General features: G+C 40.3%; 1 protein-coding gene across 2 annotated transcripts in view; it reads left to right on the top strand.

Moving 5' to 3' along the window:
• Positions 1 to 15136, top strand: part of mrpl3 (mitochondrial ribosomal protein L3) — a 28648-nt gene extending 13512 nt beyond the window's left edge. For both annotated transcript variants that reach the window (XM_039678911.2, XM_039678912.2), the window contains exons 7-10: positions 6957 to 7068; positions 12099 to 12176; positions 13181 to 13258; positions 14748 to 15136. In XM_039678911.2, coding sequence (XP_039534845.2) covers positions 6957 to 7068; positions 12099 to 12176; positions 13181 to 13258; positions 14748 to 14891 — 412 coding nt within the window. In that variant the 3' untranslated portion in view covers positions 14892 to 15136. The remainder of the gene's footprint in view (positions 1 to 6956; positions 7069 to 12098; positions 12177 to 13180; positions 13259 to 14747) is intronic.
• The last annotated feature ends 703 nt before the right edge of the window (positions 15137 to 15839 follow it).

The raw sequence follows: 15839 nt of genomic DNA, 5'->3' as shown, positions 1-15839 counted from the left end.
ACGTACTGTATTACTGCCTGATGAACGTTACTGTGAACGCATTCATTCTGCTGTCTGTGAACGCACGCTCTCTCAGTTTAGCTTCGTTCAATACGGTGCCAGATTTCTATAGAGCCTTCCAGACGAAAACCCATCTAAAACACACAAACAGCAGGAAAAAAACACCCAATCTGGCAGCACAAGCCACCAGTGTGCAACACAAGACAAGGCACCAGTTAGGCGGCCGCCGCATGCATCATCAAGACAAGAAGCAGCATGTAGTCGGCAAAGCATCTAGGCGTTGCATCGTATGATCAGTTTTATAAAAAGGTCCGGTAGGATGGGAAAAATCTTACATTTCTGTGCAAACTTTGCCCGCTGATAAAATAATTGCTGTAGTGGTTGTATATGGGTTGTGTCAATAATTAAAAAAATAGCTCTCAGTAACATATTGAAAAAAAGGACTATGAACTAGTTCAGTTTTTGGAACTGTGAACTTAGTTCAAAAATATGAAGTATGAACTATGAACTGAACTAGTTCATTTTCAAATTTGTGACTAGTTAATGTAGAAAGTGAACTTTCCCAACACTGGTCCCCATATGTTTTTGTTTTTTTTCTCCTCATTCTAAGATTCATTTTTAATTCAAGTTTTGCGGCAGAACTGTTTTACACTTACTTAAATTATATGAAAGGGAAATGCGTTTTTCAAACCGTGACAAATCTTTAAGATTGACAGATATTTTAGTCAGTAGAAGCGTGCATTCTATTCTCCCAATTGGCCTGATCTCTATCTCTCTCTCCCTTTTACCCCCTCCTTTTCTCCATCCATGTAATTTGAAGAGCTTCATCTTCTCATCAAATAATGAGTGTGTGAATCTCAGGGAGCGAGTGCCAGGGTCGGCTCGGCTGAGAGTCACTTCAGCTCTTTCTGCAGTAAATCAGCCTGAGATTTCCTTTCTACACAGATTTACACTTGATTACTTGATTTTATATTTATATAGGTCTTTGCGAAACCACAGAGAGACTCTCCAGCCTGTAGGTCATTGATAAAACAGCAGTAACTAACCTTGGGAATTCACAGTAATTCATTGTCATTTTTTATTTGAATAATAAAAAAAAGAACCATACTCAAAAATACTTTACAATATGTGCAATTGTGCTAGCCTGGCTGCGCCCTCCTACGCACTTCCGCTCAATTTCATTTTACTTCAGTACTACGTCTGGGACCGCTCCATATCCTTAGGTTTCCAGAAATCAATTTTTTGTAGGACCAATCAGCGAATAGAGGGAGTGGCTGAGAACGATGACGTTGATGTAGTGCGTCAGTTTGAGTGCAGTAATGGCAGCGGAGAAAGACGTGAGAAAAGCCAGTCGGTCCGTCGTTGGTAAAGAAACTGCCGAATATACAGAATTTAAAGCCGGATTGTTATCATCTCACCTCTTGTTGCACAACGGAGGACCAAGTGAAGGAGGCAGAAAGGTTGGAAGTTTGTGCTGGGCAGCTCGTGCACAATGACCGTGACATTTTGGACTTTAGCCTGGTGTTCGCGGTGTTCGGAAGCCCCGAGTCCTGGCTGCTAAACTATTGTTGAAGATCCGCTCAGGAGTCATGTCAGTCGCTCAGATTCCCAACAGTAAATTTACTGATTCTTGTGATGAACATTTTGAGCCCCTTTGTGTACTTGTGCAGGAGGTTGGTGTGTCAGTTTTACATGTTGTAAATCATACAAATTGGTTGTGATTAAAAAAAAAAAAAAAAATTGTCATAAATAAAAATTTGAAAACCCATACTTTGGAGACTATATTTGATTTTCAGTTTTAGATGTCAATGGTTAATTTGTTTTAATTAAAAAAAAAACAACTAAATGCCATATAAAAATGTACAAACACATACTTTGAAGACCATAATTAAGGTAATTAAGAAACAAAAATACGTAATATGAAAAATTGTTGTTTATTACACATCTGCAGATAGAGACAGACTGATCATTCACTGTAGCTGCTACAGCATTTGCGGCAGATCAGAAACGACCACAGCGGCGTATTTGTAATGATTAGACACAGCTTCGACCATTGACTGAATAATCACTGTCCTTCATGTCAAATATACATTTCGAATTAATAATTGTTCCTAGATTAACAAAACCTGCAGCTCTCGTTGACTGAAATCCTATTGTAAATTTAATCCTCTGATCATTCGGAGTTCGGACTTGTTGTTTCTTTTACTGTCTATGGTTGTTTCGGCGCATGACATACGTCACTCACGACCACACATTAGCGATTGGCTATGGCAGATCGTGAGTGACTCTGGGCAGATCCAATAGATTTGAACTTTAATAGTGAACCCGCCTACAAGGAAGGAAACGTTTCTCAATTGAGGGAGGCCAGACTCTATGTACAAATGAAATGTACTAGAGTCTGGTTGAACCAGGCTACAATTGTGCATTTTAAAGGGGACCTATTTAGTCATGTTGTGAACTTTTTCTTCTAAAGTGTTTGAAAACTCAGAAGCGAAGACCAGGAGACTCGGGGCGTATCTTTTAGGCAGGTTTCTTTATTGCTCTTTATTTAGTCTGCTTCGTCCAAAAAATTGTACATAAGTCTTGTTCACCCAAGTCTGACTAAGGAAAATACATTGTAGTTGATAACGCTTTCAAGGGGGAGGGGTCCCATAGAGGTGGAGACACTCTAAAACAATGCATGTTGATTCAGCTGGTTGCCTGATTTCATCAGGATAGTGTAACTTAGAGGCTTGAGATGCTAATCCAATCAGCCTGGTTAGATCAACAAAGGGCCAGCTAAACTTTGAGAATTGGTTATTGTCCGACACCTGGTTATTATAGGTTAATGTCCGACACCTTGATTGCCTCAATGGAAAACTGTGTGTAGAACTTTCTCAGTTAAAATACTATTGTATTGGAGTCTAAATTAAACATTTTAATAAATCTGTAACACTATAGTCCCCATAAAAATAATAATAATAAAATGTCCCCTGAGTGTGCCTTTGACGTTTGTTCAAATTAGCACACTGATCATTTATTATACCATGCTGAAATGGCCACTTTATGGGTGTAAGCAAAAAAAAAATATGCTGTTTTCAAGTGTATCTTTTAATGCAAATGAGCTGCCCACCTCGCTTTCCAGAAGAGGGCGGAGCCTTAACAGATCGTAAAGGGCGTCAACTAACAAAACATGTTTGTTTTTGATCATCTGTATTGCCGTTACGCTCATGTGACATTACAGTTCTTTGTCACCGTGAAAGTTATTTACTGCTTGACTTTTAAAGAAAATCCGTTTAAACTTTGTATATGTGGTATATATGCGTATATAAAGCCAGCTGTCACACCGTGTGTAGAGTGAGCACTAAACAAAGTTCTCTTTCGCATCTTATTGCGCTTAAACTGTCAAACATACACATTTAACATACCATAAAACTTCAAATAATAGCCGAGTCCCAGATAGACGCCCGTCTCTTTTACAAGCCTGGTGTGGCTGCAGGGTTGAGTAAATAAAAGCCAGTCTCAAATAGAGGCCGGGTCTGTTTTTAGTTTCAGGTTGTTAATCCTCTAAAACCGTAACATTGTCCGCTTTTTGGCAGCCTCCAAAGCTAATTTTTGTCCCGCCAAAGCCTATTTTGATCGGTGAGTGATGAAGAATAGAATGACTGCTGCGCTTGACAGGGCACATAACAGAGAGAGAGAGAGAGATTGACAGGGCGCATAACAGAGGGAGAGACAGAGAGAGAGAGAGCGCACCCCGGCCACCCGTGCGCACTCTCACGTCTTCAAACAAAACGAGCGCTCTCTCTCCCTCGCGCATATTAATCAAATCAATTGACATAATAGACCTTTTTCGATCTGCGTCATCAATGTTTGCGGTGGCCATATTGTTGACATAGAAACCACAGCAAATGTCAGTCTGTCAATGGACAAGTGAGGTAGCGTCGGGATTATCCATGATATTATCACTGTTTTGTTTTTTAAAGCGTGATGGTGTTGTGTAATACACGGCTGTTCTAACAACAGCAATAAGAACATCAGAGTTAGTTTTTATGCGATAAGTTACCGACTGTCAGAAAACGTGAAGGGAAGGAGACAGGGTTGAGACAGTGCAGGAGAGGCTAGCTAGGATAAATAGGATAAACTTTCAGCCAACTCCCCACAGAAAAGTCTGTTCCCATCATTTTACCTCAGGTTTCACACATAATCCATGTGCAGTGCATGTGCGGTGTGTATTAGGGGTTTTATCAACTAGTCGACTGTCACAACCACTAGTTGGCGCTGTTGGCCTTAGTCAACTAGTCGGAAACAAAATTATGACATATATAGATATATTTTTTGTGAACCATCCCTTTAAGTACAAGCGCCATTACTATATACTATAAGCACTATAAGGCGCACCTTCAATTACCTATTTTAGAACATTTTTCAAACGTTTGACTGGGTTTGCGTTATGCATCCACTAGATGTGCTAAAGGGAATGCAGCGAGTGCGCGGCGTCAGAGATGAGGTGTTTATTTAGTAAGCGTGAGCGTGCTGGGGCGGGCACGTAACTTACATTCGCAACCTGACTCGCAGACAGCAACAGCTGTTGAATGAGACGACCCGGTTCCTGTGAACGGGGAGCGCTTTATGCACATTCTGTGACGCCGGGGACAGTGTGTCTGTTCGTGTGTGTAAGAGTGAGCGCTCGTGAGCGGGAGACACACACAACCTGATTTATACGAGGTTAAACTGGCCATGTGACAAAGCGGGCATAAGATGGACACGAGCGCGAGCAATTGATCCATAGGCTATATAATGCGCTCCGAAGGCTTGAGAAAAGGCCGGATTGACAAAATTAAAGGCTTTTAAGTGCGCCTTATAGTGCGGAAAATACGAGTTACTACTTTCGCTTTTAGACCAGCATGCGACGTGTTTAATATAGACGCATATTACACCAGATTTTCTCTCAAATGTTTGCTTTCACTTTAGACATAGCCATTTCTGTTTATGTAAACATTGTGTGTATTTAACAGTATTAGCATAATAAGACTCGAAAGATAACTTAGTCCAGTATTCAGGCGCTGTTTGACAGGCGCCTGTGAGGGTCGGGGGTATGCCGCGTGCTCAGGAAAGCGCACGTTAGAACAGCGCGTGAAATAAATGTTTAACCGGCAAGGCTTATGCAAATAATGAACTTTTGTGAATTGCCGTGTACCGTACCTATTCATTAACGTGTGATGTGTAGGCTACATCGCGTTGTACAGTTGAGACAGAGGCGCCAGAACTGATAGAATGCAAACACGATACTATCATATTTCTTCAAAAGCAGATCGTGGAGACATTTACTATTCGTGATATCGCACACCCATAGAATAAACCATTTAACGACTAGTCGACTAGTTGTCGACTGTTATGCAAAACTAGTCGACTAGCAAAAATCAGTAGTTGTGAAACCCCTAGTGTGTATACGGTACAGAAGCAGGACGCAAGTGCTTTAAATATGCTGCGTTTGCAGTGCATAACTGATCCGCGGCTGTAACGTTGCCACAAACACCCCGGTACTCACTATTTTTATTTTAACACATACTCATTATTTCAACAACGTAAGCCAATTATTCCATGCATTACTTCTATATATTAAGTTGCTCAAGCAAGTGGTCAAATATGTAACCATGTACTTAATATTAAAATCACAAACATTTTAAATGAAAACTTAAAATTGACTAAAACAACCGACTCTCATGCCTTTTCTTTTGCACTTACATTTTAATACAACAAATCTTGCATGTCACAAAGCACTTGTTTTTCCACCTCCACGAATGAGATGAGTTTCGTTCATGTTGCCTTGTTGAGGTAAATTGTAGGTTGTACGTTATACGGATACAGTATGATCGTTATAAATATCTTGATAGGTTACGGCTGGCAATAAGGACGGATCTTTGCTTAATGCTATTATTTAATTTTGATGTGGGTCCATACACCAATCAAGCTTACCTTCTCTTGATACCGACGAGATGAAGCTCCCCCTCAACTCAAATCTGCGCGCTGCCTAGGGCAGCAGGACAGATGTCATGTCAACAATATGGCCGCGGTTAGCTACTTCCGGTATTTGCGAATAAGGTCTATAAAAAAAGGTTTGAAGACCGCACTTTCACGTGAAGCTTTTAGAGATTAGAGACTCAATGAACAACATCTCAACACTAAATTATAAAGGCTGGTCTCATATAGACGCCTGTCAAGCCGGTGCAGTTCAACGATTTGGGAGAATAGAAGCCTGGGCTATTATTTGAAGTTTTACTGTAAACGCAGTCTGTTATGTCTGTGAACAAACAGCTGGGAAAGAAATCGCAAGTCTAAATTAGATCTGTGTATGAAGTGGCTGCCGCTGAATGTACGGTACCTGCTGTTCTATGCTGTTAATGTGAATCAAACAACGAAAGAAAATCAGAAAATCACTGCTCTCAAATCACTCACTTCTCTTGAATAATTTTAGTAGCTTTAATAAGAATCAATGTCTTACTATAATGCTGCTGTTAAATGCTGTACAGATGCTATAAATGGTGTACCGGACATAAACACGGATAAGCTAATAGGGCCAATTCCATCGACAGTTGTGTCGACGGCCTGTTATATTGTGACGTCACAATGCTTAGCATTCCAGAACAGCTTGTTTTGAGAGACTTTTTCTGATTTAAGGGGGAAAATAACAAACGGAGTGGATGGATTTTTACCAAAATAGGGTGGTTACGTAATTAACACATAAAAACACAAACGACTTCTGTTTGTTTCTACATATTAAGCTGGAATGGAATGAAGTATTCCATTTTTGAAGAGAGCCTTGCTTCAAGGAACTCCTGATTAATCTGAGTATCTGAGTTGTCAGGCCTATGGCTCCATCCACATATCTCTTATGTTAGTACACAGCATATAATAACTGAATGTTTTTTTTATACATCTTTACAGCATTGCACTGTTGATCTTTTTAATTGTAGAATTGGCAAGGGTTTTCAGGGAGTAATGAAGCGTTGGGGGTTCAAAGGTCAGCCAGCTTCCCATGGACAAACTAAAACACACAGGAGGCCAGGTTCTCTGGGGCCGGGAGGGGTGAGTGTTTTTATTTCTGTTCTTGTAGTGTCACTTTGAATGGTATTGTCACATACCATTCAAAAGTTTGGGTTCAATAAGCTATATTTTTTTTAAAGAAATGACTTTTGTTCGACAAGTATGCATTAAATTGGTCAAATGTGACGCACAAAACTTTTGAACTTTTCTATTCATCAAACTTCAAAGAATCCTCAAGAAAAGTATCCACAAAAATATTAAGCATTACAAATTAATATTTTTGCGGCATCAGCATATTAGAATGATTTCTGAAGGATCATGTGATGCTGAAGACTGGAGTAATGATGCTGAAACTTCAGCTTTGCCATCACAAGAATAAATTACGTTTTAAAAATATTTTAAAGACCCCCTGTGGTGAAAATCATGTTTTTTATGTTGTTTATGTGTCTATGTGGTGTTTTTAATATGCTTTAAGTCAAACCATGTGAAAATTATGATGAACTTTATGCCTTTCTCTGCTGATCTTCTAAGTTGTTCAAAGCTGATTTTTAGAAGGCAGCTGTCTGACTCTGAGATGGTGAATGTTGCATTTATCACAATATCATTATATTCTGAGGTGCTATCACTAACAATAACACACTTAGACCGAGTATGCTTCGAACTGACTTCTTTTACTGTTTCAATGTTCAAGGGACACATGGCTACACAGCGCCATCTGCAGCATAAGAAAACAACTGCACAATAACCCAGTTACCAACACTAAATACATTTTTGTAACATTGTCAACACATTGTTAGCTGTTTGATACAGTGAGGAAAATTACTGTAGCATTCGAACACCCTGCTATTTTGCAAGTTCTCCCACTTAGAAATAATAGAGGGGTCTGAAATTGTCATCGTAGGTGCATGTCCACCATGAGTGCTGTAGGTGCTGTCCAATGCAAATAAGTATTTGAACACCTGTCTTATCAGCTAGAATTCTGACCCTCAAAGACCTGTTAGTCTGCCTTTAAAATGTCCTCCTCCACTCCATTTATTATCCAAAATTAGATGCACCGGTTTGAGGTTGTTAGCTGCATAAAGACACCAGCTGTCCACTCCATACAATCAGTAAGAATCCAACTACTAACATGGCCAAGACCAAAGAGCTGTCCAAAGACACTAGAGACAAAATTGTACACCTCCACAAGGCTGGAAAGAGCTGTGGGGAAATTGCCATGCAGCTTGGTGAAAAAAGGTCCACTGTTGGAGCAATCATTAGAAAATGGAAGAAGCTAAACATGACTGTCAATCTCCCTCGGACTGGGGCTCCATGCAAGAACTCACCTTGTGGGGTCTCAATGATCTTAAGAAAGGTGAGAAATCAGCCCAGAACTACACGGGAGGAGTTGGTCAATGACCTGAAAAGAGCTTGGGAACACCGTTTCCAAGGTTACTGTTGGTGATATAATAATAAGTCATGGTTTGAAATCATGCATGGCACGGAAGGTTCCCCTGCTGAAACCAGCACATGTCAAGGCCCGTCTTAAGTTTGACAATGACCATTTGGATGATCCAGAGGAGTCATGGGAGAAAGGCAAATGTGGTCAGATGAGACCAAAATAAAACTTTTTGGTCATAATTCCACTAACCGTGTTTAGAGGAAGAAGAATGATGAGTACCATCCCAAGAACGCCATCCCTACTGTGAAGCATGGGGGTGGTAGCATCATGCTTTGGGGGTGTTTTTCTGCACATGGGACAGGGCGACTGCACTGTATTAAGGAGAGGATGACCGGGGCCATGTATTGTGAGATTTTGGGGAACAACCTCTTTCCCTCAGTTAGAGCATTGAAGGTGGGTTGAGGCTGGGTCTTCCAACATGACAATGACCCGAAGCACACAACCAGGATAACCAAGGAGTGGCTCTGTAATGCCTTGTTCACACTACATGATTTTAAAACGTTGGGCTGAACTGTGCGGTTCACACTACATGACTTGCTCTCAGTGAAATCTGGAGTGTTCAAGTTGTTAACTGTTCACACCACACAACACAACGTGATTGATCCACAACAGGAGGTAACTCACTACACGAGTTGACAACGCACTGCATAGAGATACAACCACGATCGGATGATAAGAGCAAATCATTTGTGACTCAATAAGAGCTGTTTCAGTACTATGTTACGGTCTAAATCCTGAAAATAATCAAATAAATAACAAGTTGACAACAACTCTGTCACCCAACGATTCTATCTTGTCAACAAACCACGTTTTGTCACGAAAAAAACACGCAATAAATAAATAAATATTGCGCCAATACCCAGCGAAGAAGAGAACACAACACGTGAATATGGACGTCAGACAGAAACTAGTGCAGCACACTGTTTGCTCGACGATCTGCTCTGAGGGAAAAAATGCAAAAAAAAAGAGAGAAAAACTAAGATTTACCTGGTGTCCTCAACCCATGCGTTGCTATGATTGACATCACTGAGTTTGAGTCGCGCGACTGCTCTGGATATCTACCAGTCTAGATATTTTTCTGGGCTCGGCGACGCGTCTGCGAGCGTTTTCGCTGCGTTGTTGGCTCTTTCATACTAACAGATTGGCAAGCGTTCATCGTCTGCTAATCTCCCGCGATAACACCCTGACCTGTCGGCGACTCAACGATTTGCAAATCGGGCATAAATCGGGCTTAAAATCATGTAGTGTGAACTTGGCTTAAGAAGCATATCAAGGTTCTGCGTGGCCTAGCCAGTCTCCAGACCTAAACCTCAAACTCCGTGTTTCTCAGCGACAGCCCAGAAACCTGACTGATCTAGAGAAGATCTGTGTGGAGGAGTGGGCCAAAATCCCTCCTGCAGTGTGTGCAAACCTGGTGGAAAAACTACAGGAAACTTTTGACCTCTGTAATTGCAAACAAAGGCTACTGTACCAAATATTAACATTGATTTTCTCAGGTGTTCAAATACTTATTTGCAGCCGTATCATACATATAAATAAGTTTAAAAAAAATTATACATTGTGATTTCTAGATATATATATATATATATATATATATACACTCACCGGCCACTTTATTAGGTACACCTGTCCAACTGCTCGTTAACACTTAATTTCTAAGCAGCCAATCACATGGCGGCAACTCAGTGCATTTAGGCATGTAGACATGGTCAAGACAATCTCCTGCAGTTCAAACCGAGCATCAGTATGGGGAAGAAAGGTGATTTGAGTGACTTTGAACGTGGCATGATTGTTGGTGCCAGAAGGGCTGGTCTGAGTATTTCAGAAACTGCTAATCTACTGGGATTTTCACGCACAACCATCTCTAGGGTTTACAGAGAATGGTCCGAAAAAGAAAAAACATCCAGTGAGCGGCAGTTCTGTGGGCGGAAATGCCTTGTTGATGCCAGAGGTCAGAGGAGAATGGCCAGACTGGTTCGAGCTGATAGAAGGGCAACAGTGACTCAAATAACCACCCGTTACAACCAAGGTGGGCAGAAGAGCATCTCTGAACGCACAGTACGTCGAACTTTGAGGCAGATGGGCTACAGCAGCAGAAGACCACACCGGGTGCCACTCCTTTCAGCTAAGAACAGGAAACTGAGGCTACAATTTGCACAAGCTCATCGAAATTGGACAATAGAAGATTGGAAAAACGTTGCCTGGTCTGATGAGTCTCGATTTCTGCTGCGACATTCGGATGGTAGGGTCAGAATTTGGCGTCTACAACATGAAAGCATGGATCCATCCTGCCTTGTATCAACAGTTCAGGCTGGTGGTGGTGGTGTCATGGTGTGGGGAATATTTTCTTGGCACTCTTTGGGCCCCTTGGTACCAATTGAGCATCGTTGCAACGCCACAGCCTACCTGAGTATTGTTGCTGACCATGTCCATCCCTTTATGACCACAATGTACCCAACTTCTGATGGATACTTTCAGCAGGATAATGTGCCATGTCATAAAGCTGGAATCATCTCAGTCTGGTTTCTTGAACATGACAATGAGTTCGCTGTACTCAAATGGCCTCCACAGTCACCAGATCTCAATCCTATAGAGCATCTTTGGGATGTGGTGGAACGGGAGATTCGCATCATGGATGTGCAGCCGACAAATCTGCGGCAACTGTGTGATGCCATCATGTCAATATGGACCAAATTCCCTGAGGAATGCTTCCAGCACCTTGTTGAGTCTATGCCACGAAGAATTGAGGCAGTTCTGAAGGCAAAAGGGGGTCCAACCCGTTACTAGCATGGGGTACCTAATAAAGTGGCCGGTGAGTGTATATATATATATATATATATATATATATATATATATATATATTTTTAGATTATGTCTCTCACAGTGGACATGAACCTACGATGACAATTTCAGACCCCTCTATTATTTCTAAGTGGGAGAACTTGCAAAATAGCAGGGTGTTCAAATACTTATTTTCCTCACTGTAACAGTCAAGCCAAAGACTAGTCATATTAATTACCGTTATGTGTCCAATGTAGAGAGCAATACATAAAACGCATAACCGTTCACTCTTCCTCCTCTGAATCAGTTTCTGGTTCAAACTTGGATGGCTGAATTAAGCCAGTAATTCCACTTGCTATTTTGTAGCGCTTATTAAAGTAACACCAAAGTTGAACTAGTGAATCAGGTATTCTGAGCTGGTGTTAGTGAGTGGAGTTGTGGGCAAATTTGTCAGGGAGTATAAATACATATTCAATATTTATTTGTAATTATGGATCTGTCAGATCTGCTAAAATTTCCATAGTGCATTTATCATTGTGCACTATTTTTATTCCTGTTGGTCTTGCATGTTAATATCTAGGGTGGATCTGTTGCAACGGAAGCTGCCGTTCAATCCTGATTGGAAATTTTTTCAGAGATATTAGGAACTGTTAGCATTTCTTCTCAGGAACACAATATATCCCTCTCACTTAAAAAAATCAGATATTAAAGCACTTTCTCAGAGGTTTCACATCAGTCATTTCAGATAGCCATAACTGTCCAGTATGGTCTCTAGAGAGTTAAGTGTGACCTCAACGTGCTCTTTGAATGGTTAATGGATGAGTTAAGTAACTTGTCTCCTCTCCATCAGGATCCAGCGAAGGTTTTCAAAGGCAAGAAGATGCCAGGCAGGATGGGAAACGTATATGACACTGTTCATGGATTGAAGGTACATTGATGAGAATGCACAAAATGCCTTTTTATATATAGCTCACACAATTGTAAAGCTCAGCTGCTGTATCATAATATATTGTACTTATGAGGCATCTACTGTAAAGTCACCTGGGGCCTCATTTATAAAACTTTGCGTAGGATTTGCATCCATTTAATTCTGCATCTGACAAGCTCCGGATGTCGGTTATAATCTAAATGGGGGAAATAGTTCAGCGCAAATGTAATTTCTTGCAGCTTTCTGAATGGTTGAGATGCGTCATAGCTACATTATTTTATCAAAAACAAAACAAACTAAAGGTATATGCATGAATATCACGATTCCGTAGCTGATGAAGATATTTTTACGATGAAAACTACTTTCCCCAGTGGACAAATAATACATCTATCTATTTATCGATCTATCTGTATATCTCCCTAATTATCTATCTATCTGACTAACTAGCCTATCTAATTGCTATATCTGCTCCGTTAGACGGACTTATTGGTGAGAATATCAGTTTTGTACATTATTTTGTTCTGTTTATCATCTTATTTATGAGGATGAATTGTATATGCCAATATTATTGAAGAACATTTCTTTCTTTTTGGAAATATGTGTTAATTTGCATTTCTGTTACAGATCGATCAAACGGGTGTTCGTATCGTGTAGGCTGTTAATTGTAAGACTTGCTTTGTGAAGTCTTCGTGTTATTTATGAGAGCCCATTTATTTTACACAACCGTCTACAGTTTCACACACTTTCACATGTTTTTTCCAACTGCCGACGGTGTCGCCATTTCTCATTTCACCCGTTTTTGTGTGCGTACGCCTGGGTCAGAGCTTGCGTGAAGGACCGCACATTTTACCGTCAAGTTTGCTTTTTATAAATACCAACTATTGCGTAGAGAGCGGCGTACGCCTTCTTTTGTCCGTACACAACGTTTATAAATGAGGCCCCTGGTGTCACAGTGAAAAATTGTGTGTGAGTTTGTAGTTTCACTAAGGTCTTTTCTCTGGCAGATATGGAGGGTGAACACCAAGTATAATGTCCTCTATGTCAACGGTTCAGTACCAGGTCACCGCAACTGTATTGTTAAGGTAAAACGCCCTCACACATGCATAAACTCCCAAGTATGCCAAGTCTCAAGTACTTGTCCTCAGGTAGAATATCTTTTGGTGAAGGATATTCTCCATCTTTGCTTTTATCTTCTCTGCTTCTTTTTCACTTTCAGCAGCATTTAGCTAGAAAGATTTGCGTACTATTCTGTCAATGCCAATACTAGCACTGAGCTTGGCATGCTTGTAGGGGTGGAGCCGAATCCGAATACGGTATTCGGAAAGGCACAAATAATATGTTTTTTACAAATACTTATTCTAAACAAATACTTAAAAAAATATTTGTATTCGGGAACAAGAAATACTTTATATCAAAAAGCTGCGTTCCTCAGACCGCAGTGCGCGAGTTGAATGAGTGACGTTCAGGAAGAGGTGACTGACACAGGCTGCTCCACACAGCAACAGAGAGGGCTCGGCTGAGCGAAAAAACACTTAACTGCATCACTATTTTTGTTGAATAGATGTTTGTACCTTAACTAGGTTCCGGAGGCAGTTTATAACTTTCGGGAAGCGGAGTTTGATCGGGAGTATATTCCATTATTGACGTCTGCAGACGGGTGCTCTCATGTTCGCTCTGTTTACGTAGCTCTGTTAGCTCGGTAACGGTAATTATTTATTTCTTATATGGCTTGGTTGAATTCTAATGTAGAGTGCGGTCTGTTATTTTAACAGGCCGCTGCTTATAAGTATAACACACCGTTGCCATGAAAAACAGAGCGTTGCCATGGATTCTAAACGTAGAGACAGAGCGGACTATTTTTCTTTTTTTAGCGGAAGCGATACAATCGTTTTTTAAATCAATAAACTCCTTTTTATATCCATATTTTGAGTCAAATTATTGATTTATTCGGGCTCATAATCAACCTCCTCGCTATACATTATCCCTATAACTTATTCTGTCTGTTCAGCGTCCTCCACCGTGGTGTTGGGGTTCATAATGTTCACAATTTTATTTCATTAGTTGTTGATTTAACCATGGTTCATGAGGTAATGTCTAACTGTTATTTTCAATGAAAATAACATGTTCATTGCTGGATTTATAGAAAAACATCAACGAATACATCCATAATTATTATAATGGATATAATTAAAGAATCCATACACTATAAAGTAAATTAAAGATTTTTATGCCTATTTTGAAATTTACTCGAATACAAATACTTTCCCCCCTGAACAAATACAAATACAGATACAAATACCGGCTGCTTTGCACACCCCTACATGCTATCATACACTCGTGCTGAATCATTTATCTGTATCAATGCACAGAGGCGTTTGTGTGTGCAAAGTGTATCAGTGAATCGATCATATGTTGTCAGCATTTTGTCTCATAGAATTTGTTTGCATGCACACTCAACCGCAAGTTGAACTCAAAGTGTGACTTGTTCAGCAAATTATGACATCGTCGAGTGTAGTGAAAACGGCATTATAATCTTGCCCTGTTGTCTTGTGCTTGCGTTCACTCGATCAGGTTCGAGACACGGTTCTGCCCACTCGGTTTGAGAAGAACAAGAGCCCGCCGTTCCCCACGTTCTTTGCTGATGGAGACGAAGAGCTCCCTGAAGACCTCTACGATGAGGACATGTTCCAGTTTGGGGAGCCCATGCCTGAATGAGGTTGTGACCCCACAAGTCTTCTTGCTTACGCTGGTTTAAAAGCCACGGGCATGACGTGACCCTTGATCAGGGTCTTTCATCTAGTGGATTCAGCCTTGCTGAGCTGAAAGACTTTTAAAGACCAGATTTTGTCAAGTATGCATAATATTCTGGTACAGAGTAAACGCTGTATATTTCTGTATAACAATTGGATCGTGTTAAAGCGTCAAGCACAGTACAAACAATAAAACCTGTTTTATTAAAATCTCTGCATTTCTTGTATTTTCATATGTTGCATTAAAACATCAACACACAGTTTGGAATTAAAGAAATATGAAGCGTTATACATTTGACAATCCCACTGGAAAACTAGAAGATACTCAGCATTAATACTTAAACTAAACTTAATATTAAACTAAACTGCATGCATCCATGCATCTTCATCTTATTTCAAAACATTTGATAAATGTAAAAAATCTACTTTCTAAAGCTCACCTGTAATTAAATCATCTAAACCATAATCACTAAACCTCATTATTATTTTAAGTTGTTATTTTTGTGAGCGCATATGTAAGAGTTGTCGGCATTTCTGGACTTTTTTGACAATCTGATTTATGGACATGAAGTTGAAATACATCAAACTGACCGCAAACCTATGTAAGGATGCCCTGATGGGATACACTGTGCATTAGAAAAGAGAGGGAGGAGGAGGCACAGACGGAAGGATGAATAGATGCTGACAATGGTTGACATTTCTCCCTCTCTCTTTAAGTGAGGGGAATAAATCAAGGCATTAATGTTGCATGAGTTAAAGCTCACTGACTGATGAAGGGAACGAGTGTGTGTGTGGATGGAGTGGCTGCATTAGAGTCCAAAGCCCTCGAACACTGTTTGTTACACAGCCGTATAGAGCATTGTAGAAAGGTCACGTAAACACTTTGTGTATGTTTTTTTCTCCCATCTTATTT

The sequence above is a fragment of the Pimephales promelas genome, chromosome 18 (genome assembly GCF_988280905.1).
Source record: "Pimephales promelas chromosome 18, fPimPro1.hap1.1, whole genome shotgun sequence".
Classification (NCBI taxonomy): Eukaryota; Metazoa; Chordata; class Actinopteri; order Cypriniformes; family Leuciscidae; genus Pimephales; species Pimephales promelas.
Note: the sequence above shows the minus strand (reverse complement) of the source record. Positions and strands in the feature narration are given on the sequence as shown.